Genomic DNA, 27,232 nt, shown 5'->3' with positions numbered 1-27,232 from the left:
TAATAAAACAATTAACTACTAATTTCGATCCTAACGAATCAGTACAAGTAACTGACTGATTCTTTTACCCAACGTGCACCCTAACATCCATTACTAAATCCAACAAACTCGGTCTGCTCTTATTCCCACAACAGCTGACCCATTAACCCTTTAATCTGTGACCGTAAACGAACCAATTAACCCAACAAATATGATGAAGGCACAACTAATGTTTTACGGGGAATGTATGAAGAAGGTAATAAAATCAGAAAAGATATATTAAGAAATTCTCACACGTGCATTTCATCGAGCATTCATGATTATGTAGAATTTGATTCAGTTCAGCCTCATAATCACCAGTGTAAACAAACACCATTATTAAATACAAGCATTCATGATTAATTGTAAATTGATTGTAAGTATAACCTACTGCATATATGTTTTTGACATGATCAGAGATTAAAAATAATAATGAGGAGTTTTGATGTAGCGTTCTCACCTGATTAAGATATTAGGCGCTGGACTAACTGAGTCAACGTCTTATTCACAGCTCTATGTACGCGTATTCTAAACTGACTTCCACAACAGAATCAATGACTGATGTAAAACCATACGACTCAAGTTGTTCCCTGGACCCACAAATACGCAGACCTTTCAACTGATAAATGCTTTGCGGAAGAAGACTTATGTCGGTACCTTTTATCCATAACTCTTTCAAACATTCTAAACTCCCAAGTTCCTCTGGCAATTTCTTAATATTTTTACAATTGGAGAGCACTAAATGTTTTAAACATCTCATCTTACATATTGTGCTAGGAATATCTCGTAACGATTCAGAACCAATTATGCGTAACACCTCTAAACACTCTAATCTGCATATATTCCCAGGTAACTGCTCAAGAGCCAGACATAAATAAAGTTCAAGTGATTTCAGATTTTTCAATAGACAAATGCTATCCGGAAGATGCTGAAACTTTTGCCACCACAAAGATAGCTTCTCTAGACTTTCTAACCGCCATATATCCCCATGAATTCTTTTTTCAAGTGTAAGCTCTCTTAAATGTTGTAAATCACATATAGTTGCTAGAAAATACTCTGGGTTTTCACAAGCGCATGGACCAAAACGAAAAAGTTTCTCTAAATTTCCACTCCATGAGGATCTAGGTTCATCATATATACATGTAAACCTAAACCCTAGCAAATCATTTGTAGCATGCAGTGGGTATACATCTACACAACTTACATTAATTTCTACTGTATCTATTGAAGCTGATTCATGTTTTTTGTCAACAGTATAATATACAAGATTTAAGCATTCACTTGAGAAAAGGTGGACAAGCTTTTTTAGACATTCCACCGGAGCGTGAATTTCTTTAAGATGAGAGCATCCTTCAAGATATAATCTCTCAAGATTTGGAGTCAGCCCAATGTTAAGGTTAATTACCTTAGACCGACTTAGGTTGAGGGATTTGAGGTTCGGAAACTCAACTGGCATGCAGAGTTCTACAAGGTCTTCACATCTTGTAAGATTTAACAATTCAAGATGTGGAGTTATGCTAAGGTCAAAGGTTCTTAACTTCGAAGAATAACTTAGGTCAAGGTATTTAAGCTTATTAAAAACCTGCATAAGAAAAAATATAGGATGAGAATCAGTGTGATGACAATATATAACATATATGCATTATACAGAACAACCAATCAACCATTATTCAACCTTTCTTTCTCCACCTTCCCACAATTCAGTTATATTGCTATGACACATATCAAGGTTAACAAGGTTATTTGCTTGAAAAGTTTCAGGTAAAGACTGAAAAGGGTAGTTAGTCCAACAAAGATATTGTAAAGCATCAGGTAAGTATTTGTTAACTTCATCAACTTCTGTTACTTTGCATTGCACATTAAGTAGTCTAAGTTCTTCTATCTTTCTAATACCTTTCGTAATAATATCCGAATGGAGATTGGAATATCCCAGATTTATACTTCTTGTTGCTTTGGTGCCCTGTACATAATAAAAAAAATGCGGGTGTGAAAATTTGTCATAGAAAATAAAATTTCCTAGTTGTTCACATTTCATATAAACTTAAAACTTACCAAATCCTTAACCAATATGTCTTCAATTTCCTTTTTAATCCATAATCGACTATGTCTGCTAGGCTCGTTAGGATGCAAACGACGTACTATATTCCAGCCCATTTCTTCTACATGGTCATGGAAACTTGTACGGTCAAAATCAGAAACAGTTATCAAAGATTTCTGCTCAAGAACACTTAAACCAATTTCAGCATAATATCCACAACCGTCAAGTATTCTGATTGCATAATCTTTTCTCTTATATTTCAGCATGCAACAACATCTAGAAAGATTTCTTTCTGATCGTCCTCTAGACCATTATAGCTTATCTCCAATCTTTTCAAAGTTTGAGCTTCAGGGATAGTTTTTAGCCTTTCTATGGCACCTTCCCATATATGATCACTTCTACCGCAAAGACGTGAACCCAAAACTTTGATTGTTATGGGAAGCCCAGCAGCATAGCGTACAACTTTTCTAGACATATCTTCATACCCTTGATATGGAATCTCTCTCCCAAATGCATACCTACTAAAGAGGCAAATTGCTTCCTCATCTGATAACAGATTAACATCATGAATGAAGTTTACTCGTTGTGCTATCAACACCTGTTCATCTCTTGTTGTGATGATGATTCTACTTCCTGGCTTAAACCACGTAAGCTCACCAGCTAACGCCTCAAGCTGGTCAATATCATCCACATCATCTAGAACAACAAGTACCTTTCTATTCGGCATCATCCTTTTCATTGTATTTTTCCCATCAGAAACGCCTGTTACGACTATGCTTTGATCATTTAAGACATCTGACAGCACCTGTTGTTGTAATTCCTTCAAACCAGATATTGAGCCTTTTGAGACTTCTCTAACATTCTCAACAAAGCTTTTAGATTCAAACCAAACAGATATTAGATCGAAAACAGCTCTTGCCAAGGCGGTCTTCCCACCACCTCCCATTCCCTTGATCCCTATCATGCGAACATCATCGGAATCAGTTTCTAAAGATGAAACTACACTCTTTACCCGGGTCTCCATGCCTACTAACTTCCCATCAATGCTCGAGTTAATGAAATGTAGCTTTAGTGAAATTTCTTTAACAATTTGTTGGATAAAATTTGCTTCATGCCTGTGTGTTCAAGAAGATTCAATCGTATTACTTAAAATCCCACATGAACAGTTAATTTTAAATATATAACATACAATGAACAAGATAATGTTATTAATAGGCAGCAAAATCTTGTTTAACATGACTTTTGAGAATGGATGGGACACTATTCAAAATTTTGAGGGGGGGGGGGGGGGGACCTGAAAGGAAATATGACAATCTTGAGATTTCATAAGTAACTAAAGTTTTAATATACTTTAACCATCATAATAGAAGTATTTATGAACCAGTGATCCTTTTTGTTGTTAATATTGAAATTTTAATCTTATTTTATCATCATTTGTTGGTCTTTAACCAATGTATATGTTTAACAGGGCTCATTTTGACACGACCATATTTTGCCTCTCAAGAAAATCATCTATCTGCCACTCCATAAAATCATACGTGAAGCATCAATATAGTGATATACCCATCAAGATTCTAGTTAGAATTTGACAATAAAAATGCAAAGAAGGAATTACCCATCAACTGTATTATTCAATTCCCACCCAACGAGGCCGGCTGTATCTTTCATAGCAGTTCTCCATCTTGAAACATCATCTTCATTTTCCTGTGTTCGTATAGTGCAAAACCTTCTGAGTATTAACAGGATTTAAAACCACAAACACTAAACAATTGATCAGAAAACATCGTCTACTTTAAAACATGAATTGTTCACGATTAACACAAATAAAACATATACAGATGCACAGATAAAGATGTTACTGAATCTGCTATGAATCCGTTCAGTAATGAACATTTGTTGCAGCAAGAGGCTACAACAGAACAAATACAGTCGAGAGGTAGAACAGAGCTCCGACTGCCCCTTTCATGTTTGGCAAAGGCATTCCCAACCGCCCCACTTTGGTGGCGGACTTCGGTGGATTCCACATCATAGAAGATGGGGTAAGCAGTCTGCTCCTTCGTCTCCTGGCACTCCATAATTTGTACAAGCTCGTCTAAGCACCATGACGAAGATGCATAGTTCTTGGAGAAAACAATTATGTGAAATCTGGACTCTTCAATGGATTTGACAAGCTGCTCACTGATCCTTTCCCCTTTCTGGATTTTTTCATCATCTTTGTATGCTATAATTTCTTTCCCTTGAAGAGCATGGTAAAGATGATCGACAAAGCCCTTACGAGTGTCTTCACCCCGAAAGATCAAAAAGACATCATACTTGAAGCTCTTTTGAACTAATGAAGCTGAAGTAGATGCCATTGAATGTAAGCTTAAAGGATCAATAGGATAAAATGAATTTTTATTGATTGGGGAAACAGTTTATGAACTTAATGGAATAAGTGAAGGAAGAGATGGTCGAATAACTTGAGTGGAAAAACATGCGGAGAAAGTAAATGTCCTTATTTGGCGAAGATAAGAATAAGATTCTTTATATGCATTTTCAACCAAAATATAAGAACAAGAATAAGAATTTAGAAAAGATAAGATTCTAAATAACACTTAAAACAAATATTTGTTAAATAGCTCTATTACTGTTCAGTTTTCAAAGTAATTATATGAAAAGGAACAACTCAAGCACTCGCATGCTTACTACTTGCTTGCATTGACTTGTTTGTTAATAAAGGTTTAAATACAAATACTAATGTTAAACATTTTATAAGTTAAACATTAAAATATTATAGCTGACTTTATAAACAATATAGATTACAATTATAAAATATATTATTAAAATTTAATTTCGTTTCATATAAGGTTCCATATGCTTAAAGAGAATTCAATCACCATGACTCTAGGATCCGGTTACACAGTCGCATGGTTATAAAGACGAAATCATTCTTTAAACGGCTATAGGTTCTTGAGCATAGGTATATAGTATATCATATTATGAGTTCACTATAATTGTTGATCATGCTTTACTTTATTAAAGATTTTATCCAAAATGATTTCAATTACACTGATCTGGTCCAGAAGGGTGTTAATGGTGTGTAAATGTGTATAATATTATCACACATTATCATTAATTTATAAGGAAAACACTTGATAGACGAAATTCCTAATCAAATAGACTATTGGTGTTCCACAAGACATAACAATCCATTCAAACAGCCAGGGATTAAACAAGTGTAACTCAAACCGAGACTAAAGCATGGGAATTAAAGAGCTTACTCGGGTCAAATGCCTCGTGTTCAGGTCAGCGAATATCATGTTTAGTGTAGTTTAGGGGGAAATGTTAAATTATAAACTATAACTCCTGATTATTCAGTTTATGTATATACGTTGTAGGATTGAATAACTTTATATTAGATAGAGTTATGCATTTATTTGGTCACAGAAGTTGACAAACGTCAAACTTCTGGTACTAGCGGTTATTGACAATTTCTGTTACACAAAGCGAACTGGCGTAATATCGTTGTATGCACCAGTTCATAGCCTGTACATGAGCACAAAATTGTAAGATTCTCGGATCAATTATATAACTAAAAATGGTCTCTTTGACTTTCGCTGGCAAGCTAGATTCATCATAACGATTCCACTATTCTTGATTATAAATTTATAATCTTGCATATATGGATGACTAGTTCGTGATTGAGTGTTCTTGATTACCAACAGGGTTGGGGAGAAATGGTTCTGCATTACATAATAAAAAGGTTAAAGCAAATAAAGATAAAGAGTATTTCCTTGTCATTTTAGTGGTTTTTTTTTCTCGGTAGTTGTTAAAGGTGTGTAAATGTATATAATATTATGAGCTCCTTGAGAATCGTTGATCGTGATTTACTTTATTAATTATTTAACTAAAAATACTTTAACTTACAATTGTCTTGGCAGCGAAAACCTGGTGGAAGGCAATAGGTCCTTTTATGCCTTTTGTACTTTTCACTTTTGAGCCTTTGGTTACTGAAGTACTGGGAAAACAAGGACAGATTGGTCATTTTGGTAATAATATGGGTTGCCATGGGTAATCTGGGAATTTGGGACTGCATGGAAACTACTATGGTCGTCGTCATTTAGGTCTATTTTGCCAAAATTTACTTTTTTGTCAACGGTCAGGTACTACTTTCTTGTTAGCAGCTTAAGATCATTTTTGCTGTACCTAGTACACAATCACAAAAACAAGCTATTGAAGCAATTGTCTTAATGGAAGTTATTAAGGATCAAAGGCTGATTTTTGTGGTTAGTGTTATAAGTCAATCTTTGTCTGACTTGTATTGGACTGAAAATTCTGTATTGGAGGTCCAAACAATTGGTATATCCAATTTGAACATTTTTTCATAGTAAGGGTATTTTGGGCATTGGGCTCAATGGTAAACTTTTCGGTTTTGAGAAGAGAAAGCTTAAGGATATGAGCATTAAGTTGGACCGGGAAGTGGATGAATTGTTACTTAATAATAACAGCATTTTTGTTAATTATGAGTTTCTGGTCATGTTTGACTTTTTTTCTGGTCAAACATCACATGTGGAACTTTCAAAAGATTTGCAATCTGCTTTTAAAATTGCCTTTGGTTCGGGTTAAAAATAGTCCAGGTTTTGAGCCCCTTTGTTTTCACCTCTCTTAATTGATTCTAGTCAAACGTACATGACAATCATTTTGAAACAGGAGAGGTGGTTTAAATAAACCGGAGCAACAACTTTGATTTTACCCATTTGACTTTTAGCAGTTGACATGTTATCACATAAATGAGAAATTGTACCATCATACTTTTAGCAGGTCTTTCTCTGAAATATTCCCGAGCCGAATAAGAGCAAAAGCAATGGCTCCCAAGATTTTTATAATTTGCTGATCAAGAAGAACATAATCAACCTGTCATGTGTGAGACAATCATCCCCGCAGTATTTATAAGAACGAACTATATATGACTACCGAAAGTAGTTAATATTTTGTGATCAATAACACATAAAATTGAGCCCACGTTATTGGACGGTTGGAATGCACGATGCATCCGATATTTCATCTGTCTAAGTGAAACAACCAGTGAAAATTGTAAATACAGCTTCAAAAACATTAGTTATAAAATATGTGAGTCAAGTAAACCAATATTTTTTTTAGAAAAGGAGATTGTGCCTACATTAATTGAGATTCATCACAAAATGGAAATCATGATCAAAAGGCTAGATTCGGTACACTCATAAGTCATAATCACAACTTACCAAGTTATAGAAACAGTTAAATAGGAGAAATGCATTGGATTCAATATTCAATTAGTTTGACGGTGCACTCGATCAAGAGCTTGATGAAATGCCCAAGAGAAAAATTGAATGCAACAAAGGTGATTTTGAAGAATCGGTTATTAAATGAAATGGATGTCGATGTTACAGAAAATGAACACGGAATAAAACAAATGTAGAAACAAATAAGAACGAGAAACTGGAGTGTTTCGATGTTTTGGAAGAGGGTGTGTCACTGGTTGATATTGATGATAAATTGATCGGTTCGATTACTGAGGTTGCATTGGAACATGCAGACATCAATATCCTCGTTGAATCAGCATTATTACTCGACGTTTGCTCATATGATGTGTGTTAGCAATTTAGCATGCTCAGTGGCGGCCCAAGGTTTTCGGAGGCCTTAATCGAACTAAAAAGTTGGGGCCTTTGATAATAAAAATGTCGTAAACCATCTTTCCCCGAACTTGGTACCGACAATTGAATTATTAATTTAATAGTAATAAATTTTAACTATTCAACAAAGTTCAAATATATAATGTTTAAGTGTTCAACTAAGAAGTAGAGAACAAATTAACAATATTCTAATCATGACGTAGCAAATAACAAGCAACTCAAATAATTGAATAGATAATTAGATTTATATACCCAACCTTGAAAGTTTGGCACAGTCAATATGAGGGTTCTAAACCTTTGGTAATTGGCAATTCAAAATTTGACCCACACAAAAAATAAATAAATAAATAACTGTAGGTCCCGTGACCGGATCAAACAACACAAGAAACTAAGTACTAGTCGTTCTTAGATCAACCTCACAACTAGTTGGCGGAAACAACTAGTTGGACCGAGATCTCGGATCTTGTGTGTGTAAGGGAGGCCGAAACTTGAAGGTGGGGTGAAGGGATAGAGAGTTTTGGAGTTAGAGAGAATACTTGGATGGAAATAAAATGCAAAAGGTTGTATTCACAAAGGTTGTGGAAAAATGGGTTAAGTGACCTTATATAGGGTCCCCATTTCTCCAACAATTACATTTTGTCCTTACAAAATAAACGTACTGAGGTACGTAATACACCGACTCTAAGCAAATATAAAGACATACGCAATCCTAAAACTAATATAGAATATTGGCCCTACAATCTCCCTCTAGGATTGTGTATGTCCAGAAACCTTCAACAATTTTTTTGCTTCGTCTTTATTTCTAGAAATCTAGTAGTTGTCTTGATCCAAGAGCTTGAACGAGATTGGATCTTGACAATTCTTTATTTTCCGATCTTGAAGACTTGAACTTCAATCTTATTTCCTGGGATGAATCGGCAACGGCAAATTTTAGAAACATCAGATGTGGGAGGCTCGACATTTAATTTTCTTTTGTTGACTTTCTTGTGCGAATTGTTTCTTTGCTTTGTCCTTTGACTGATCTTAGACACGATCAGTTCATTTTTGGGTTCAACCGCCAACTGTCACGTTCTCGTTTTCTTTTAAGCGCTTCAGCATCGGCAACTTCAGTCTGTGCAACCCAGGACACTTGATCTTGATCTACCTATCCATGTACTGCTGTACAAAACTTAGAGCGAATAAGATTCGTTCACAGACCCTCTTGAGGGTCAAAGAAGAATATTCTTTTTCAAAACATGCCCTTAGTTTGAAGTATTTGCAGAATACCACTGAAATTTTATTTTGTCTTGACTTTTCGTAAAATATCAATTTCAGTCCCTTAACTTGTAAATGATTTATTTAAGTTCCAGGTTTCCAACGAACTTTGCATAAACGACCTTGACAACAAAACACATGATTTGAATAAAACAAAGATTAATAAAATATGTACCAACTCATAAAAACTTAAAATATTTTTGGAATTTCAAATATTATAATACTTCGAATATATATATATATATATATATATATATATATATATATATATATATATATAAATACATAATATTTTGAAGTTGACACATAAAATAAAACAAGACAAATGAAAAAGATAGAAGTAAAGATGAATTTAATATTATATAACAATAATATTTACATAATTTTATAATGACTTTAATATTTTTGCGAGAAAGATCACAACATGGAATCACGTTGTCTATAATGTCCTAGATCACACTTCTATTTGGATATTATTATGCCAAGAACCCAAAGTCGATTGTAGATATATTGGTCCACTTTAAACTTAACAAGTATTTTGATTTCATCGTGATACGTTAAGGTACAATTTGGCACAATACTTGTGTGGTCCCTTGTTGATCCGACTCGTTACAAACTCCATCATACCTCGGGCATAGTTTGTGTTCATCAGTATCACCCCGAATTGACTCAGACTCCCTAATGATTGATCAAAACATTTTGAGCTTCGTATAATTTTTGCAAACTTTTCTTTCAAACAATATGTAAAGGTTGAACCATGGACTTACTAGCCTTGTTGGCTTATGCCATCATATAAAGTGTTTAGGACTTACTTGTTTGCCCCACGTTACGTGGTTCTAATATAGCCCCTTTTTGTTTGATAAAATTATCAACATTTTTGTTATTGATTTTGAATACTTTTTGAGTATTTTGCAGTTTTTCTGCTTTTTCAATAATTTTTTTTTATATTTTCATTATTTGAAGCTAAAGCAAGAAATAATTTTTCATTGTGACCAATCACTAACAGACTCGTGTATGACTGACTATTAGGATTTTTGCCTTTCATTAATATGACTTATGAGTCGGCAACCGCTTCATAAGAGTGTAACCACTAGCATATGCAGATATTTAAGTTTATATCACTATGATACTTACTCATTTGTTAAGCCTATCTACACATCAATCAATGATTTTGTTGGCTTTTGATCTACTCTTCTCATGTGCTAGAATCACCTAAGACACTTTTCTATCATTTTCCAAAGGTCGGATTAATTTCTCAAAATTTTCTGATATTTTAATGTTATCCGACTCCCTCTAAGCAGGAGCTCCCTCTAAATGAGAAATTATATTTTTTTAAAGTCTTTTTCAGATTTTCTTAAACAAAATAATAATATAAAATATTTTTGAAAAGTCAAGTGACTTAATTTTTGTTTTTCTTAACAAAGGTAGAATCTTTTTGGCGAGTTAAAGTTAACTCATTTTCAAATAATAATATAAAATATTTTTGGACAGTTAAGTGACTTAATTTTTGATTTTCTTAACAAAGGTAAAATCTTTTTGGCGAGTTAAAATTAACTCATTTTCTCCCTCTAAAATTGTGACATATTTGAAAAATATTTACAATTTTATATACAAAAAGATAGATAGTTTGTTTTAATCAAAATTGGACGATGGCTTTAGTGAAAAGGTCAGCAAAGCTGTTGTCAGATGGACTACCATAAGTATGCATTATCACATCATATAACAAAGTTGAAGAGATTCAAACCGAAGCCCATGAGCTGATGTTGGATCCATCACTTAAGAAGCGCTCGACAAGTTGTGGTTGATACATTTGAACATGGTTGGCATTGTTGAAGCACAAAGTATGAAATATTTCCCATTCCCTGAAGTTTGTCATCCCATGTCGCTTATGAAAGACTCGAATCCGCCATCGAATGGTTTAGCATCAAATAGCAAGGGTTCGTCTCCCATCATATGTCGTGGGGTGCAACCACTATCTAAGTACCGAATACTCTCGATAGTCCTCCTTGATTGACCCTACATGCACTAAGCGTTTAAATGGACACAGGTTCCCAAGACTTAGTTGTCTCGGGAAAGTCGACCATAAATCGACAAAACTTGATTTTATTTCTTGAAAACAAATTATTTCTTGGCGTCTCGTCGCTTGAAGAACAGTCCTTAGGAATCCAAGCACAAACTTGTTCCTTGATTTTGGCAATTTTGGACTTTTGTTTTCTGAATTTTAAAACTGTTTTTGTGAATCCTCAGACTTTTCAGTCTTAGGATTCTTTTTGATTTTATCCTTTTTAGATCTCCAAAAAGGTTTTCTCTTGTGTTTTACTTAATTGACTTTGGATCTCACATCCATTTCACTAGCTTCACTATCAGCTTGATCAGTCCTTGAATTTGGGCTACTAAAAGCACCTTTTGTGGACTGACTAAGCCGCCTTTGAATATCAAGTTGATGCTTGAACCAGTGCTTGCAATGTCTTGCAAGGTGAGACGGATTACCACACACAAAGCAAAGTTTTCTTCTATCTTCCCTATAGAAACCGTCAGAATGATAATACATGGGTTGAGGCGAATAAGGAGATGGTTGTACGGGAACAAACAAGCTGTCAAATCTATGACCTCGATCATCAAAAAAATTTGTATAGAAAGAGTTAACATAATCTTGTGGATAATAACCATAGTAGCTATTATCAAATTGATTGTACAGTTGAGGTTGATAATATTGATTAGTAGATTGATAAAAATTGTTTCTATGAGGTGGGACATATTTACCCGATGTACTTGCATTTTCCTTTTCAAAACAATTTTCATTAACTTTGGTTTCCTCAACTTTACAACTATTTGGCGAACAACTAGGTAAGTCAGTATTCACATATACCTTTTCATGCACGTTTTTATCAATAATGGTTTCATCAAAAGTAGTTTCACAGTCACTATCAGAACTGGAATCATCATTTTCATTTTCAATAGTCGTGCCAACATGAACACTCTCATCAAATACATCATTGTTCAAAATGTTTTTGGAATCAATAGATGAATCAAAAAGTATGTTTTTATCTCCACAAACCTTGTCTGTTTCCACACACCCCTTATCTTCTACACAACCCGCTACAGAAGATGAACTACTATTAGGACTACTAACTGAAGGAACAGCTGAATCAACAGTCTTTGGAGCAGCAGGAACAAATGTCTTTGATATGGGCACATAACCAATACCATAGACCATTTCTTCCTCTGGAGGAGAATTAAAGTCAAAGTGAGGAAGGCTAGTATAGTTATTGTTAAACGATGGAGGTACAGCAGAACTATCATAGCCTAAACCAGTCTTTAATCTTAATTCCATTTGTGACCCAATTAGTTTATTCAGTTTCTCAGAACTAACTCAAAGTTTTCTATGGCAACTTTTCTTTGGGTTAATTCAATCTCTAATTTGGAAATTTTAGCGTTTAGTTCAATTACATGATTTTCATGACGTTTTGCCAAATTTCTAGCAATGGAAACTTGTTCCCTAAGATCGGCCATATCATTACCATGAGTGTTAATTCTGATAGTGTAAATCTTTGTAGCTCTTTTAAGATCATCATTTTGAACTCTAATGCTCTCAATTTGTTCAAGAATTTTAGCATTATGGTTTCTATAGTGAAGAACTTTATCTATGCAAGCTTATGAGCAAAGTTTGTGTACCTCGGGAATGAGAGAGGCAGGTGTAGGAATCCCATTAGTGGAGCTTGACGAGGTGTTTGCTTGACTACCTCCACTTGCAGCACACTCGGGGATTATAGGACTTTCTTGACTACTCACACCCGCATCACTTGTCTAATATTTATTTTCTCTGCACCAAAACTTGATGGTAGAAGTCATCTCTGAGATTGTTAAGGTATCCAGGTTTGTCATTCTCTTGATGATAATCACACTGCTATTCCATGTATAAGGCAGTGAATCCAACAACTTCATGTTGATCTCAGACAACTCATGGATGATATCGACACTTCTCATTTTAGTAACGAGTGACTCAAATCTGTTGATGAGAGAGACAACCGATTCTACTTGAATATGTTTAAAGTTGTTGAATTCTTCTTTTAATATTCCTTTGCGGTTGTTTCTCATTTCCAGGTTCCCTTCAAATTTGTTCACTAAGGCATCCCATAGACCCTTAGCAGTGGTGTAGTCTCTCAGTGTCAATGAAATTTCTCGTGAAAGAGATACAGTTAGAATACCAAAAGCCTTTTGATCTTCAGCAAGCATTCTTCGATCATCATCATTGTAGTTAGTCACGGTTTTGGGAACCTCACCATCAGTACCAGTTGTCATAGGACGGTGTGGACCCTGTTCAATAGGTCTAATAAGATTGTAATCAATGATCTTGAGATAATTGTAAAACCTCCACTTAAACTCATCGAAATCACAGTCCCATTTCATCAACTTTGGAGGCTTAGAAGTGGTTCCGGCCTCGTTCTCAAACATCACATATTGAATAGCTTCAGCACTAGCAACAGTGGAAATTGGATTTGCCATTTCTTAAAATCTGCCAAAAACTAAGCCTGATCTGATCTAATGAAAAGTGATCTGTTGGTGCATAATGTCAGTAGTTCATAGTCGTGTGTCTGTAATCGAGTCTGTAATGTTTATTATGTATTTATTATGTATGTATTTATTTCGATGCAACTTTATCAGACTCGGAAAGAATAGCGGCACTTGAACGGGTCGTGGCTGAGCAATCAGGGATAAATCTTATCCAGACCCAGGCTATTCAGCGCCTAGTAACAGAGAATCAGCTGCAGTCGTCCCTACTGATTGAACATGGAAAAATTATAGATGCTATGAAGGAGTTCTTGGCATCTCAGGGGGAGACGACCTGTAAAGGCGACGAGTTGAGGACAAAGAGAAGAAATGATAGAGACGATGATCCCAATGCATCGAAAGGTGCAGGTGGTGAGTTGCCAAGAACTACTCAAGCTCTTGGGACTTCCACAGCTCAGGGGGAGTCAACAGGTGCAGGTGACGATGTGGTGGTTGTTGGTGATGTGGAGATGGAAGATGATGTCATTGATGCGTTGAAGGAGTTAGATGATGAGGAGTTGGATGATGAATTTACATGTGATGATGATATATTGCCAGTCGAAGAGATTGAAAAGATTGGTGAACAGATTGTGATTGAAGATGATATTGAAGAAGGTGAGATAGTTGAAGAGAATGTTGAACACGAGCTTCCAACAGTTGAAAAGTCAGATATGGATAAAGATACAGTAGGTGATGAAACTGAATGGGAGGAGCAGCCTAGATGGAAGGAAGGCTATGCTCATTGGTTTGTTAAAACGAAGAAGCCTGCTGTTCCTGCAATGTTCAAGAAGGGTTATAATATCAAAGGCTATGCTGAATCGAAGAAAGGTATTATCTGTTGGTTATATGATGAACAGTTGAAGGTGTTTGTGATTAAAAGATATGATGGGATCCAATATTTCAAGAGAACGTTGAGATCTCTAAATACCTTACCTGAGTGTGAAGTAAAGGATTTGGCCAGACTGGGGTTGATTAATAGAAGTGATGATAATATGGCCAGAGTTATTGGGAAGATCGTGTGAAAAGAAAGTATTAAAGAGAAAAAGTTTGAATTGTTGAAGCCACAGAAAGGGAAATTAGTTGAAGATACTGAAAGAGGAATGAGAGCAGATGGCAAACCTTGGATGGTGATGAAATATAAGCCGATTCGGTGTTTGAAAGAGGTTCCAATGAAGACTATGCCTCAAGATGTGCTGTAAGATCTTAAATGGTGGTATGTGGATTGCCAGACTGCTGAAGCTGTGATGGACGACGAAGACGAACAAGAAGTGCTAAGAGTGTATGATCCGATGCATCTTGTTAATTTATCTAAAGCTGATCTGCAGGTGTTAAACGAGAAGAAGATATTCTATATTCCTGCTTGGAAAGACGAAGCGAGGAAATATCAGTGAGTAGTCACGGTCTGTGTAAGAGAGGGAGTGCATGCATGAAGATTACAAGACAAGTGCTTAAAGATAAAGATATGAAGCTACTGCCAAGGGGGAGTCTGTTGGTGCATAATGTCAGTAGTTCATAGTCGTGTGTCTGTAATCGAGTCTGTAATGTTTATTATGTATTTATTGTGTTAGGCGAAGTTACTAACAAGTTCGCTGTAATAGGCGAACTTGTTAGACAAGCGAAGTTAGCAACAACTTCGCCTGAACATATCAGGCGAAGTTGTCGTGAATATATACCTAGGTTACGGCTTAGGTTAAGGTTGTTCATCTAGTTCATTCAGTTCGTGAATTGTAAGTCGTCAGACGTGTATTCGAGAGTTCTCTGTAATCAGTGATATTACATCACGTGTTTCGGTTATAATATAACGTGTGTTCGTTTATTCGTATCGTGTGTTTTATCGATTAGTATTCTACGCTCGTAACGACCTACGCAGGGATTCCGCACCTACGTAGATCGAGATATCTCGTGTAGATCCATCCAGGGAACCTACAATTGGTATCAGAGCTATTGCTCGATTGTGTGGTTCGGGATATTCACGCGGGTGTAGAAATCTTCCCGTTTCGACTATTCGCGGGACGTGTTTTCTGTGTTTTTGTGTCATTCTTACCTCCTACCATCGTATTCAACCCTTTACACCGTCAAAAACCTCGAAAAACCCAGAAATCAGATCTGCAGAAACTTCGTGTTCATCAGGCGAAGTTGCCGTCACTGTTCGTAGGGTTTCGGCGAAGATATAAGGTTACGCGAAGTTATCCACAACTTCGCCTACCTTCTCAAGTTCGCCTAACTCAAGCGAAGTTCTCTACAACTCCGCCTACCTCCTAAGTTCGCTTACCTCAAGCGAAGTTAAGAATCAGCGAAGTTCTTCAGCGAAGTTAAGACTCAAGCGAAGTTATCCGTAACTTCGCCTACAGTACTTTTCAGAAGAAATTTTTTTGTTTTTCGGGTTTCTTAGTTTTTGAGAAAGATGTCGTCAATTAACATCTCAGAGTTAGTTAAGATGGAAGTAGAAGCAGGGTCAGCTACTAAGGCCCCAAAGTTGCTTAAAGGAACCGACTTCGTTGCTTGGAAGGATCGGTTCGAACAATATGTCAAGTACCAGGATGCAAAGATGTGAGTGTGCATCTAGGATGGTTATATACCACCAACTATGGAGTACGAAGGTCGTGATCAGATCAAAAAGTACAGCAAAATGGAAGAAGAAGAGAAAAAGATGTATGAGGCCGAGAGCAAGGCTCATGCTGCTATCACTATGGCTCTTCCACAAGAGATCCTTCATACTTTTAGAAAGTACAAGACAGCAAGAGAGCTTTGGGAAGCTCTTGAGAACCGGTTTGAAGGGAATGTGGGAATCCGTGCTTCGAAGATCAAATTGCTCAAAACCCAGTTCTCAGTCTTCAAGTATTTGAAGAATGAATCTCTAGATGATATTATCACTCGATATTATCATCTGATGACTGAACTGAGCAACTATTCAATTTCTTACCGAGAAGATGAGATAGTTGAGAAGCTTCTTGATGCTCTCCCACCAAAATGGGAGATGTACACGGTGCTGATGAGGGAAGACAAAGACTTTCCTGAATATGATCTGGAAACGGCAGTCAACAAGCTCCGAACCTTTGAGCTTAACATGGTTAGAAAGGAGACACCTACGGATCAGGTTCAAGATCCAGGTATGTATGGTGCTAAAGTCAACTCTAGTTCAGGTTCGAAGACTGAATCAGCTGCCTACTACTCGAAGGGAGAGTCGGGCGCCAACTCATCACATGAGGGGCATGTGTCAGTCAACATGAATGGTGATGTTTGCTTTGTAGCAGGTGGATCTAGTGCATCTAAACCGCAAGCAAGCAAGAGTAGTTGCTCTCCAAGTATTCCTAGCAACAACTACTCTAAGATGCCTATGAGTGTCAAATCTGCTGAAGAGCAGTTTGCTCTCTATGCTTCTTTTATTGCTTCCTATGAGAACTACATTCAGGGGAAGATTGTTGATCCAGCTATGTTGGAAGAAGACTATGACCAGATTGATGCTGATGATCTAGAAGAAATGGATCTGCAATGGCAGATGGCTATGATCGTGAGAAGAGTGAAACGGTTTATGAAAAAGACCGGAAGAAAGTTTGTCGGTGGAAGGCCAGGGTTTGACAAGACGAAGGTAAGATGCTACAACTGTCAGCAAAACGGCCACTTTGCTAAGGAGTGCAGAAATGAGCGTGTAGAACGTGGTCAAGGCAAGTCTACACAGCATAATGGGGGTAGTAAAGATTATAGTGCCATGATTTCCAGAGAAGATGGTCAATATAACTGGAACCTGCATTCTGAAGAAATCTTTGAACAGGCAAATTTGGCGAATGTTGAAAATGAAGAAAGTGAGAAAGCTACCGGAGAAGAAAAAGCTTTCTTGGCTGATGTTAAAGACCAGCTCTCCGAGGTATGTTCTAAACCTACTTGTTCTAAATGTGAAAACTTGTCTGAGCAATTAGCAACTATAACTGATCAGTATGTTAGTTTGGATGCTGAGTTTAAAACTCTAAAAGAAGATCATCATTTTACAAAAGCAAGAGAAAATAGCTATAAAGTTAAAATAAAAGCTTGTGAAAAAGATATTAAAAGTCTAAAAGCAAAACTTGCTGAAAAAATTCAAGTGACTGATCTAAGCTATGAAGTTTTGGAAGAAAAAACCAAACTAATAGCTGAAAGAGAAAAACAGATTGCTGATCATCAGGTGAAAGTGGTGGAACTGAATAGAAAACTTGAGCAGTTCAGAAATTCCTCTGCTATTCTTGATCACCTTGTTAGTGATCAAGGTTCCTCTGTTAAGAGGGGAGGAATTGGTTATCATGAGGTTCCACTACCGTATAATCACAATTACACTTTTAATCCTAGTAATCAGAAATCTGTTGACTTTGAGGTTGTTCAGATAGTTCCAATTAAGGTAACTAGTAAAGAACCAGATGTTAGTAGAGGCAAAACAAGTCCGCCTGTGTCAAGTGTTAAAATTTCTGTTCCGAGTCTGGTCTCATCAGATTCGGATAAGTCATTCGAGTCGGGTAAGACAAAGGAGGAGGTTGTATTACCAAATAGTGGAGAGAAAGATAAAACAACTAAAAAGAGTTCTCCGCTAAACCCGTATGTCCCACCATATGTGAGACGAACGGGCGGTAGTACAGCCTCGACATCCAAAACAACTGTTGAAAAGAAAGTTGAGCATAGGTGTTGTTTTAGGTGTAATCAATTAGGGCACCTAGTTGCAGATTGCCCTCTGAAGCAGCGATTCAGAGGTGTGAGGCATACCAAAACTGAGACTAAGCCTAATGGTAATTATAATACTGGTAAAAGTGAAAACCATTCAAAATTCAGAAATCAGACTAATTCAGGTTTTCAAAGAAACCAATCTCAGTTTCACACTGCTGATAACCAAACAGTAAGTTATAATTCTTTCAATTCAAAAAGGTTTGGAAGGCCTCACAATCAATCTACAAGGAGGTATACTAATAGGACTTACAGGAATTATACAGAGACTAAATTTGGAAAGCCAAAGTTCGGGATGTATAGATCCAAGACCAATTGGTCTTGGGTCCCTAGATTCTAATCTTTTGCTTTAATCGTGCAGGAACAGTTGAACAGGGCTGCCAATAATCTTTGGGTTGTGGATAGCGCCTGTTCCCGGCACATGACGTGTAACAAAAACTTGTTACACGATTTGAAACCTGTTCAAGGAGGGAGAGTGAGCTTTGCTGGAGAAAGTGGAGGCAAGATTACAGGAACGGGAACGGTGTCTAATGGAAAGATGACTCTAGAGAAAGTAAACTTTGTCGAAGAATTGAAGCACAATCTGCTGAGTGTGTCGCAGATCTGTGATAAGGAGTACACCGTACATTTTACAAAGAATGGGGCGATTGTGTTGCATCCTGGTTTTCAGATACCAGAGGAGTGGATTGTGATGAAGGCTCCACGTGAGAGGAATACGTATATTATGGATATGAGGTCGACTGAAATGGCCACGGAAGAATCATGCCTTATGACAAAAGCGAGCGAATCGGAGTCCGAATTGTGGCATAGGAGAATGGGGCACATTCATCTTCGGAAGATGAACCACATTGTCAAGAATGGACTTGTGCTGGGCGTTCCCTTGAAAAGTTTCAACTTTGAAGACAAATGTCTAGGGTGCAAGAAGGGAAAGCAGCACAAGAAATCCCATCACACCAAGAAGGTCAATTCTATTGTCAGTACTCTAGAATTGCTTCACATGGATCTCTTCGGTCCTGTGAATGCAAAAAGTCTAGGAGGTACTTCTTATTGCTTGGTGATCACTGATGATTACTCACGATATTCGTGGGTATATTTCCTGAAATCAAAAGATGAAACGGCTCAGATGGTGAAGAATTTGATTACCAAAGTTGAGAACGTTATGGATAAAAGGGTTAAGTTCATCAGGAGTGACAATGGAACGGAGTTCAAGAATTATGAAATGGAGATCTTCTGCCTTCAGAAAGGGATTGAACACCAATACAGCGCTCCGTATACACCGCAACAGAATGGAGTGGCTGAAAGGAAGAATAGAACGTTAATTGAAGGAGCCAGAACTATGCTGGCTGATTCGAAGCTACCTGTGGTGTTCTGGGCTGAAGCTGTTGCTACAGCCTGTTATATCCTGAATAGAGTCTTGACTGTTAAAAGACTTAATAAAACGTGTTATGAGCTTATGCATGGGAGGAAGCCCAACTTGAGTGGTCTTGAACCATTCGGGTCCCCTTGTTCGATTTTAAAGACAAATTCTAAATTTGGTGAAGTAGCCGATGAAGGAATCTTAGTCGGTTATGTTGTTGGGACTCCCAACAGACGTGTCTTTAATACATCGACCGGCAAGGTTGAGGTGGTGTGTAACACCAATATCACAAGTTACAAACCGCCAAAACCAAGCAACGGACCTGCTGAGTTTTTCGACTATGATAGACTTTTTAAGTCTTTTAACATACCTTATTTGGATAGTGCAGAAGTAGAAGAAAGAGTTGCTACGAAGATGATCCTTGATGAGGAAGAAAATCTAGTGCAAAGACAGCTGTTTGATAAATGTCAACCTTCCTCATCAAATGCTATCGATACCCCTGCTGCCTCTCCTGAAGAAGAATTTTTCAATCCGTTTCACTCTCAGCAAGAAACAACCATTGACGAGCTCTCTTCTAACTTGGAAGACAATTTGCATGTCGGTTCTGTTCCGACCACAAGAATTCATAAAGATCACCCTTTAGAGAATGTGATTGGTGATGTGTCCTCCGGTGTACAAACAAGACGTAGCTTGAATGAGCACACCTGTGTTTACACAAGCATTAAGGAGACAGGCATAATCAACGAATGCTTGTACACCTGCTTTATCATCCAGATTGAACCAAAGAATTATCAAATGGCTCTAAAGGACAGCTCGGGTGTCGAAGCCATGCAAGAAGAGCTGGCTCAATTCAAGAAAATGGAAGTTTGGACTTTGGTTGAAAAACCAAAGAATGTGCATGCGATAGGCACAAAATGGGTTTTTAAGTGCAAGAGAGATGAGAAAGGGATTATTATAAGAAACAAGGCGAGGCTAGTCGTTAAAGGTTTTAATCAACAAGAGGGGATTGATTATAATGAAGTGTTCGCTCCTGTGGCAAGATTGGAAGCCATTAGATTGTTTTTGGCATTTGCTGCTTATAAGAAGATGAAGGTATTTCAGTTAGACGTGAAAAGTGCGTTCCTAAATGGGAAAGTTGATGAGGTTGTGTACGTTGAGCAACCTCCGGGTTTTCCTGACCCAGACTTTCCAGACCACGTGTACAAGGTAAGCAAGGCGTTGTATGGACTACATCAGGCACCTCGTGCCTGGTACTCAACTTTATCAGATTACTTGCTTGAAAATGGGTTTGAAAGAGGAAAGATAGATAGCACGTTGTTCTTCAAGAGAGAAGGAAGCGACTTACTGCTGGTGCAAGTCTACGTGGATGACATTATCTTTGCTGCATCAAAAGTCTCCATGTGTCAGGAGTTTGAGGCCGTCATGAAGAAAAGGTTTGAAATGAGTGCTATGGGTGAACTAACATTCTTTTTAGGATTGCAGGTTGATCAGAAGAAGGATGGGATGTTCATTCATCAGACCAAGTATGTCCATGATGTGCTCAAACGCTTCAAGATGGAGGACAACACTCCATTCGATACTCCAATCTGCGTCAACCATAAATTGGGTGCTGAGACAGACAATGACGCAGATGTGGACCCAACTAAGTATCGGGCTATTATAGGTTCTTTAATGTACTTAACTGCTTCTAGGCCTGATATTATGTTTGCAGTTTGTCTTTGTTCTCGTTTTCAGGCAAACCCAAAGGAATCTCACATGAAGGGTGTGAAGAGGATCTTGCGGTATCTCAAAGGCAAACCTAAGCTGGGGTTGTGGTACGCGAAGGGAGGAGACTTGGAGTTGGTAGCTTACACAGATTCTGATTATGGAGGGTGCAATCAGAGTCGGAAGTCAACTACTGGAGGATGTCAGTTTCTAGGAGGCAGATTAGTGTCCTGGCAATGCAAGAAGCAGACATCAGTCGCCATTTCAACATGTGAGGCAGAATACATGGCAGCATCCAACTGCTGCTCCCAGGTTATGTGGATTCAACAACAGTTACGCGACTATGGTCTGAATTTCTCACTTACTCCAATTTGTATTGATAACACTGCTGCGATCTCAGTAACTAATAATCCCGTAAAGCACAGTAAAACTAAACATATTGACATACGTCATCATTTTATACAGGATTGTGCTGAGAAGAAACTGATTGTGCTTGAAAAGGTGGATACGCTTGATAATTTCGCTGATTTATATACTAAAGCGTTTAACAAATCAAGATTTCAAAACCTTGTTGAGTTGAATGGGATGATCAATCCCGAGTAACCATGTTTTTTGTGCATATAAAAAAAAATGTCACTATCGCTTAAAATTATGTCGGTTACCTCAGTTTGAAGGACATATCCTCGGATATGTTTGGTCCTCATTTTCTACTTGTAGAGTATGAGGGTTGCCATTAACCAGATGACTGAAAGTGACCGGGGCGATTATGATGTCTTTTTATTCTTTCGCTGAAAATTAGTCGATCATACTTAGTTAGAAGGACACATACTTGTATATGGTCGGTCCAGCTAATCCATTGGATTCGCAGGATAACCGTTTACCTGAAGACTTGACTTGATCGGGGCGTTTGAAGTCAAAAAAAAATTTTTTTTACTGGGAAATGAAATTATTTTTCAAGTCTACTACTTCGTAAGAAGTTCGTTTGCTATGTTTAACAGAAAATTGATCCAACCTTGGAAAATGATAGATATACTGATTCTGTGTGCTTAACTAGTAAAGTTATTAGGCTTAAAAGGCTTTAGAACAGTCATTGTATGTCATGGTAGCTTTTTATGGTGCGTAAAAGTAGATGTGATACAAACTAAATCTACTCGATTTTACGTGGAAACTCCTTAAGAGTTTTGCATGTCTTCATATATATCTTTCCGAATGATAGGCAGAAAAGCGATTACCCAGTCATACACGAGCCCATAAGTGTTCTGATTCCCGTAAAGATAGTGTGTGAAGAAACTGCAGTGATCCAGATTCGGGACTTGCAGTTGTTTACTACTCTGAAGTCTATGTAAATGTTTATCGTAAAAAAAAAAAAAAACCTTATGAGTTATTGAAACATTCTAGAGCTGACAATGTCAAGACTTCTCAATCATGGAGTAAGAAAGAGAACGGGAAGCAGATGAAGAGTACTTACAAACTTAATTAGACACTATGGGTCGAGGTCAATTCGGGGTGACTTGGGGAAAGCCAAATACGCTTTGAGAATAGATAGGAGGCATCATAATCTCTGAGTTGTTGCCACTTAAATTTTGAGGCATAATTGAACCTAACTCGTATCACGGAAACGATGAAAACCATTTTAAGTTATTTACCTGCTTACAACCTGTTTCTTTATGTCATAATACAGCTAAACACGGATCTATGTGACAGTCACGTAATTAGTATGATTCCTGTTCGGATCTTTTCTAAAACGTAGTAGTCCCTGTGGAGACTGAAATTTGATCCCTTGTACTTTAATTTTTAAAAGTTTTTCGTACTTAAGTAGTTTTATGATTTTATCACTGGTTACTTGGTTCAAGGAAGTTTTTAAAAGTTAATTGCAAAATGTTCAAAGTATAAGGTTTGGTTTTGTAAATAATAGGCGAAGTTGTTAAACAGGCGAACTTGTGCATAACTTCGCCTAGGCGAAGTTATCCTTAACTTCGCCTGTATAACTCTGATCCTATATATAGGATTTAAAAGGTCAAACTGTTCATTTATTTTTCAATCAGCGAACTTATCCTCCGACTTTTCAGCGAACTTATCTGAAATCTCGGCGAACTTGTCGTTTCGTTTCAATCTTTGTTCTTTTCTTTCAGTTTCCGATTCGTATTCAAGGTTCGTAGTGTCGATACATCGTATATCATGTTCTTTGATGTTTAACAAAGGTGTTTCGACTGTGTCGTGACTTCGGAATCCCGTTGGAACCCCAAACCCCAATTGTTTTTACTCATTATAACGTGGTTTCAATCAATCTAAACGTCCAGATATTCTTAAAATCATGTTTTACGGAGTCCTCGATCTCAAATTTCACCAATCGCACGTCGATCGAAATCCTAACAGACGCCGTTTCAGATTCAGGCGAACTTACAGATTAGGCGAAGTTATCCGCAACTTCGCCTGAGGTTTAACTTCGCCTGAGGCGATGTTGTGAGGCGATGTTGTGGTTAGGCGAAGTTATCATTAACTTCGCCTGGCCCCTTTTTACTTAATGTATAATAGACGATGTTCAAGTTGAAGCGAAGTTGTTCCCAACTTCGCCCCACCTTTAACTTCGCCTATACAGAATTTATTACAACTTTGCTCGTGGTAACATGCGAACTTGTGATTTGCCTTAACGATCAACTAACTTGGCCTGTTTGTTGCAGATATGGCTGAAGTTGCTGGTGCAGGAGGTGCTGGTGGTGATGACGGAGGTGATAACCAAAGACAATTCTTCCCTGGGCATAACATGTATATCACACTTGACCCAGACGCGAGTGGAGTAGATGATTTCCGCGAAATCATCACATTCCTGCTACGCTCGCGGATATTCCACGCCATTACGACAACTCTGCCGATTTCCTTGCCCAACATTGAGGATTTCTGGCAGACGGTGGAATATGACTGCCGCGTCGACCCCCCGGTGATGCGTGCAACGGTGAATGGTCAGGATGTTCAGTTCTCGTCCGAACAAATCCGGGTGGCTCTGCAGTTCGGAGAGGAGACTAGGGATGATCCGACTGAGTTTGTTGCTCCTTTCCGTGATGGAGCGTTTCTGCGGATGGGCTACTCTGGTCCCTTGGGGGATACACAAAGAAGGAAAGGTTTCTTGCTCGATCAGTGGCGCTTCCTCATGCACGTAATGATTGTCTGCATGTCAGGGAGGAAGGTGGGCATTGACGGGAAGGGCGCGACCTTGCAGTCGGCGATGACTGCTCTGACTTATAACAAGCGTTACAGCTTGAGTCAGATGGTCTTCTATGAGATTGATCGACAGCGAAGGGCGATGGGGCGTGAGAGATTCATCATGTATCCAAGATTTCTCCAAATGATCTTGAATCATGTTGCTCCCATGTTGCCTCAACGTCGCCCTATCAGATACGTGGAGAGTGTGAACAAGCGTATCTTTGCTCAATGTAGAACTTCGAGTGCTAGAAGCAAGCCTGAACTGCGTCTTAGGCATACTCCATTGTTTGGGTATTTAATCAACCCTGAGTATGTTCCTGCTAATGGGGACGAGTTTAGAGATCCTCAACCACAACAGGCGGGAGCACCTCAAGCTGTACCTGCTGCGCCTGTTGTGTCAGCTGAAGAAGAAGTAGACCTTGACGTTGCTTTTGGCGGCCAAGGATTCTTTGACATGTATCGTATGCATCCAGCAGAAGAGATTCAGGTCTCGGCTGCAAGAGTTTCAACTGTGGAAGTGACTAGGGCAGCTACAACGGTGGCTGGCTCTGATTTTGATGAAGTAGTTGATGAAGCAAGAAGGATGTTGGTGACACAAGAAAGAACGTTTGGGAAAAGGAAGAGAACTGCTGATGATGATATTGAGGCAGACTATGAAGAAGAAGTTCAGCAGTTGATTCGCAGATCTAGAAGAGAACGGGCAGGTATGGGTTCAGGAGCTGGAGAGACTTCAAGGATAGTACGTTTCGCTCCACCCGCCTTGTCCGGTATGACTCTTATTCCTTCTTCACTTCCATTTACAAGTTCAAGCGCCACGGATGTACCCGTGGTGGCTACAACATCATCTTTTGGCTTCCCATCCATCAAACTCCAGCTGACGACTCCAGATATTGTATCGTTGCCGCCTCCAACGCTTACTCCGTCGGAGGTTGTTGCACAGGTTATTGAGTCGACAGTGGTTCACACTGCAGGGTTGTCGGTCACGATACCACCTGCGGTTACGTCCACAGCTACTTCTGATGTCCCGGTTACATTTGAAATCCCACCTCAGTACACTCAAGATTTATCACATATGAGGTTCGATTTCGATGCAACTTTATCAGACTCGGAAAGAATAGCGGCACTTGAACGGGTCGTGGCTGAGCAATCAAGGATAAATCTTATCCAGACCCAGGCTATTCAGCGCCTAGTAACAGAGAATCAGCTGCAGTCGTCCCTACTGATTGAACATGGAAAAATTATAGATGCTATGAAGGAGTTCTTGGCATCTCAGGGGGAGACGACCTGTAAAGGCGACGAGTTGAGGACAAAGAGAAGAAATGATAGAGACGATGATCCCAATGCATCGAAAGGTGCAGGTGGTGAGTTGCCAAGAACTACTCAAGCTCTTGGGACTTCCACAGCTCAGGGGGAGTCAACAGGTGCAGGTGACGATGTGGTGGTTGTTGGTGATGTGGAGATGGAAGATGATGTCATTGATGCGTTGAAGGAGTTAGATGATGAGGAGTTGGATGATGAATTTACATGTGATGATGATATATTGCCAGTCGAAGAGATTGAAAAGATTGGTGAACAGATTGTGATTGAAGATGATATTGAAGAAGGTGAGATAGTTGAAGAGAATGTTGAACACGAGCTTCCAACAGTTGAAAAGTCAGATATGGATAAAGATACAGTAGGTGATGAAATTGAATGGGAGGAGCAGCCTAGATGGAAGGAAGGCTATGCTCATTGGTTTGTTAAAACGAAGAAGCCTGCTGTTCCTGCAATGTTCAAGAAGGGTTATAATATCAAAGGCTATGCTGAATCGAAGAAAGGTATTATCTGTTGGTTATATGATGAACAGTTGAAGGTGTTTGTGATTAAAAGATATGATGGGATCCAATATTTCAAGAGAACGTTGAGATCTCTAAATACCTTACCTGAGTGTGAAGTAAAGGATTTGGCCAGACTGGGGTTGATTAATAGAAGTGATGATAATATGGCCATAGTTATTGGGAAGATCGTGTGGAAAGAAAGTATTAAAGAGAAAAAGTTTGAATTGTTGAAGCCACAGAAAGGGAAATTAGTTGAAGATACTGAAAGAGGAATGAGAGCAGATGGCAAACCTTAGATGGTGATGAAATATAAGCTGATTCGGTGTTTGAAAGAGGTTCCAATGAAGACTATGCCTCAAGATGTGCTGAAAGATCTTAAATGGTGGTATGTGGATTGCCAGACTGCTGAAGCCGTGATGGAAGACGAAGAAGAACAAGAAGTGCTAAGAGTGTATGATCCGATGCATCTTGTTAATTTATCTAAAGCTGATCTGCAGGTGTTAAACGAGAAGAAGATATTCTATATTCCTGCTTGGAAAGACGAAGCGAGGAAATATCAGCGAGTAGTCACGGTCTGTGTAAGAGAGGGAGTGCATGCATGAAGATTACAAGACAAGTGCTTAAAGATAAAGATATGAAGCTACTGCCAAGGGGGAGTCTGTTGGTGCATAATGTCAGTAGTTCATAGTCGTGTGTCTGTAATCGAGTCTGTAATGTTTATTATGTATTTATTGTGTTAGGCGAAGTTACTAACAAGTTCGCTGTAATAGGCGAACTTGTTAGACAAGCGAAGTTAGCAACAACTTCGCCTGAACATATCAGGCGAAGTTGTCGTGAAGATATACCTAGGTTACGGCTTAGGTTAAGGTTGTTCATCTAGTTCGTTCAGTTCGTGAATTGTAAGTCGTCAGACGTGTATTCGAGAGTTCTCTGTAATCAGTGATATTACATCACG

General features: G+C 38.2%; 1 protein-coding gene and 1 pseudogene across 1 annotated transcript in view; both read right to left on the bottom strand.

Annotated features, from left to right (window-relative positions):
• Positions 1–309: 309 nt before the first annotated feature.
• LOC143598743 (TMV resistance protein N-like) overlaps positions 310–27,232 on the bottom strand; it is a 183,616-nt gene continuing 156,693 nt past the window's right edge. The window contains exons 4-5 of the mRNA XM_077076888.1: positions 1,694–1,978; positions 310–1,600 (exon numbers count right to left, since the gene is read on the bottom strand). Coding sequence (XP_076933003.1) covers positions 524–1,600; positions 1,694–1,978 — 1,362 coding nt within the window. The 3' untranslated portion in view covers positions 310–523. The remainder of the gene's footprint in view (positions 1,601–1,693; positions 1,979–27,232) is intronic.
• Positions 2,316–4,410, bottom strand: LOC143598428 (disease resistance protein RPV1 pseudogene; annotated as a pseudogene).

This window comes from Bidens hawaiensis, unplaced genomic scaffold (assembly GCF_021521415.1).
Source record: "Bidens hawaiensis isolate Kalapana, Puna unplaced genomic scaffold, B.hawaiensis_p1.1 tig00001904_1, whole genome shotgun sequence".
NCBI classification, from domain to species: Eukaryota; Viridiplantae; Streptophyta; class Magnoliopsida; order Asterales; family Asteraceae; genus Bidens; species Bidens hawaiensis.
This window is presented reverse-complemented; position numbering and strand designations above follow the sequence as displayed.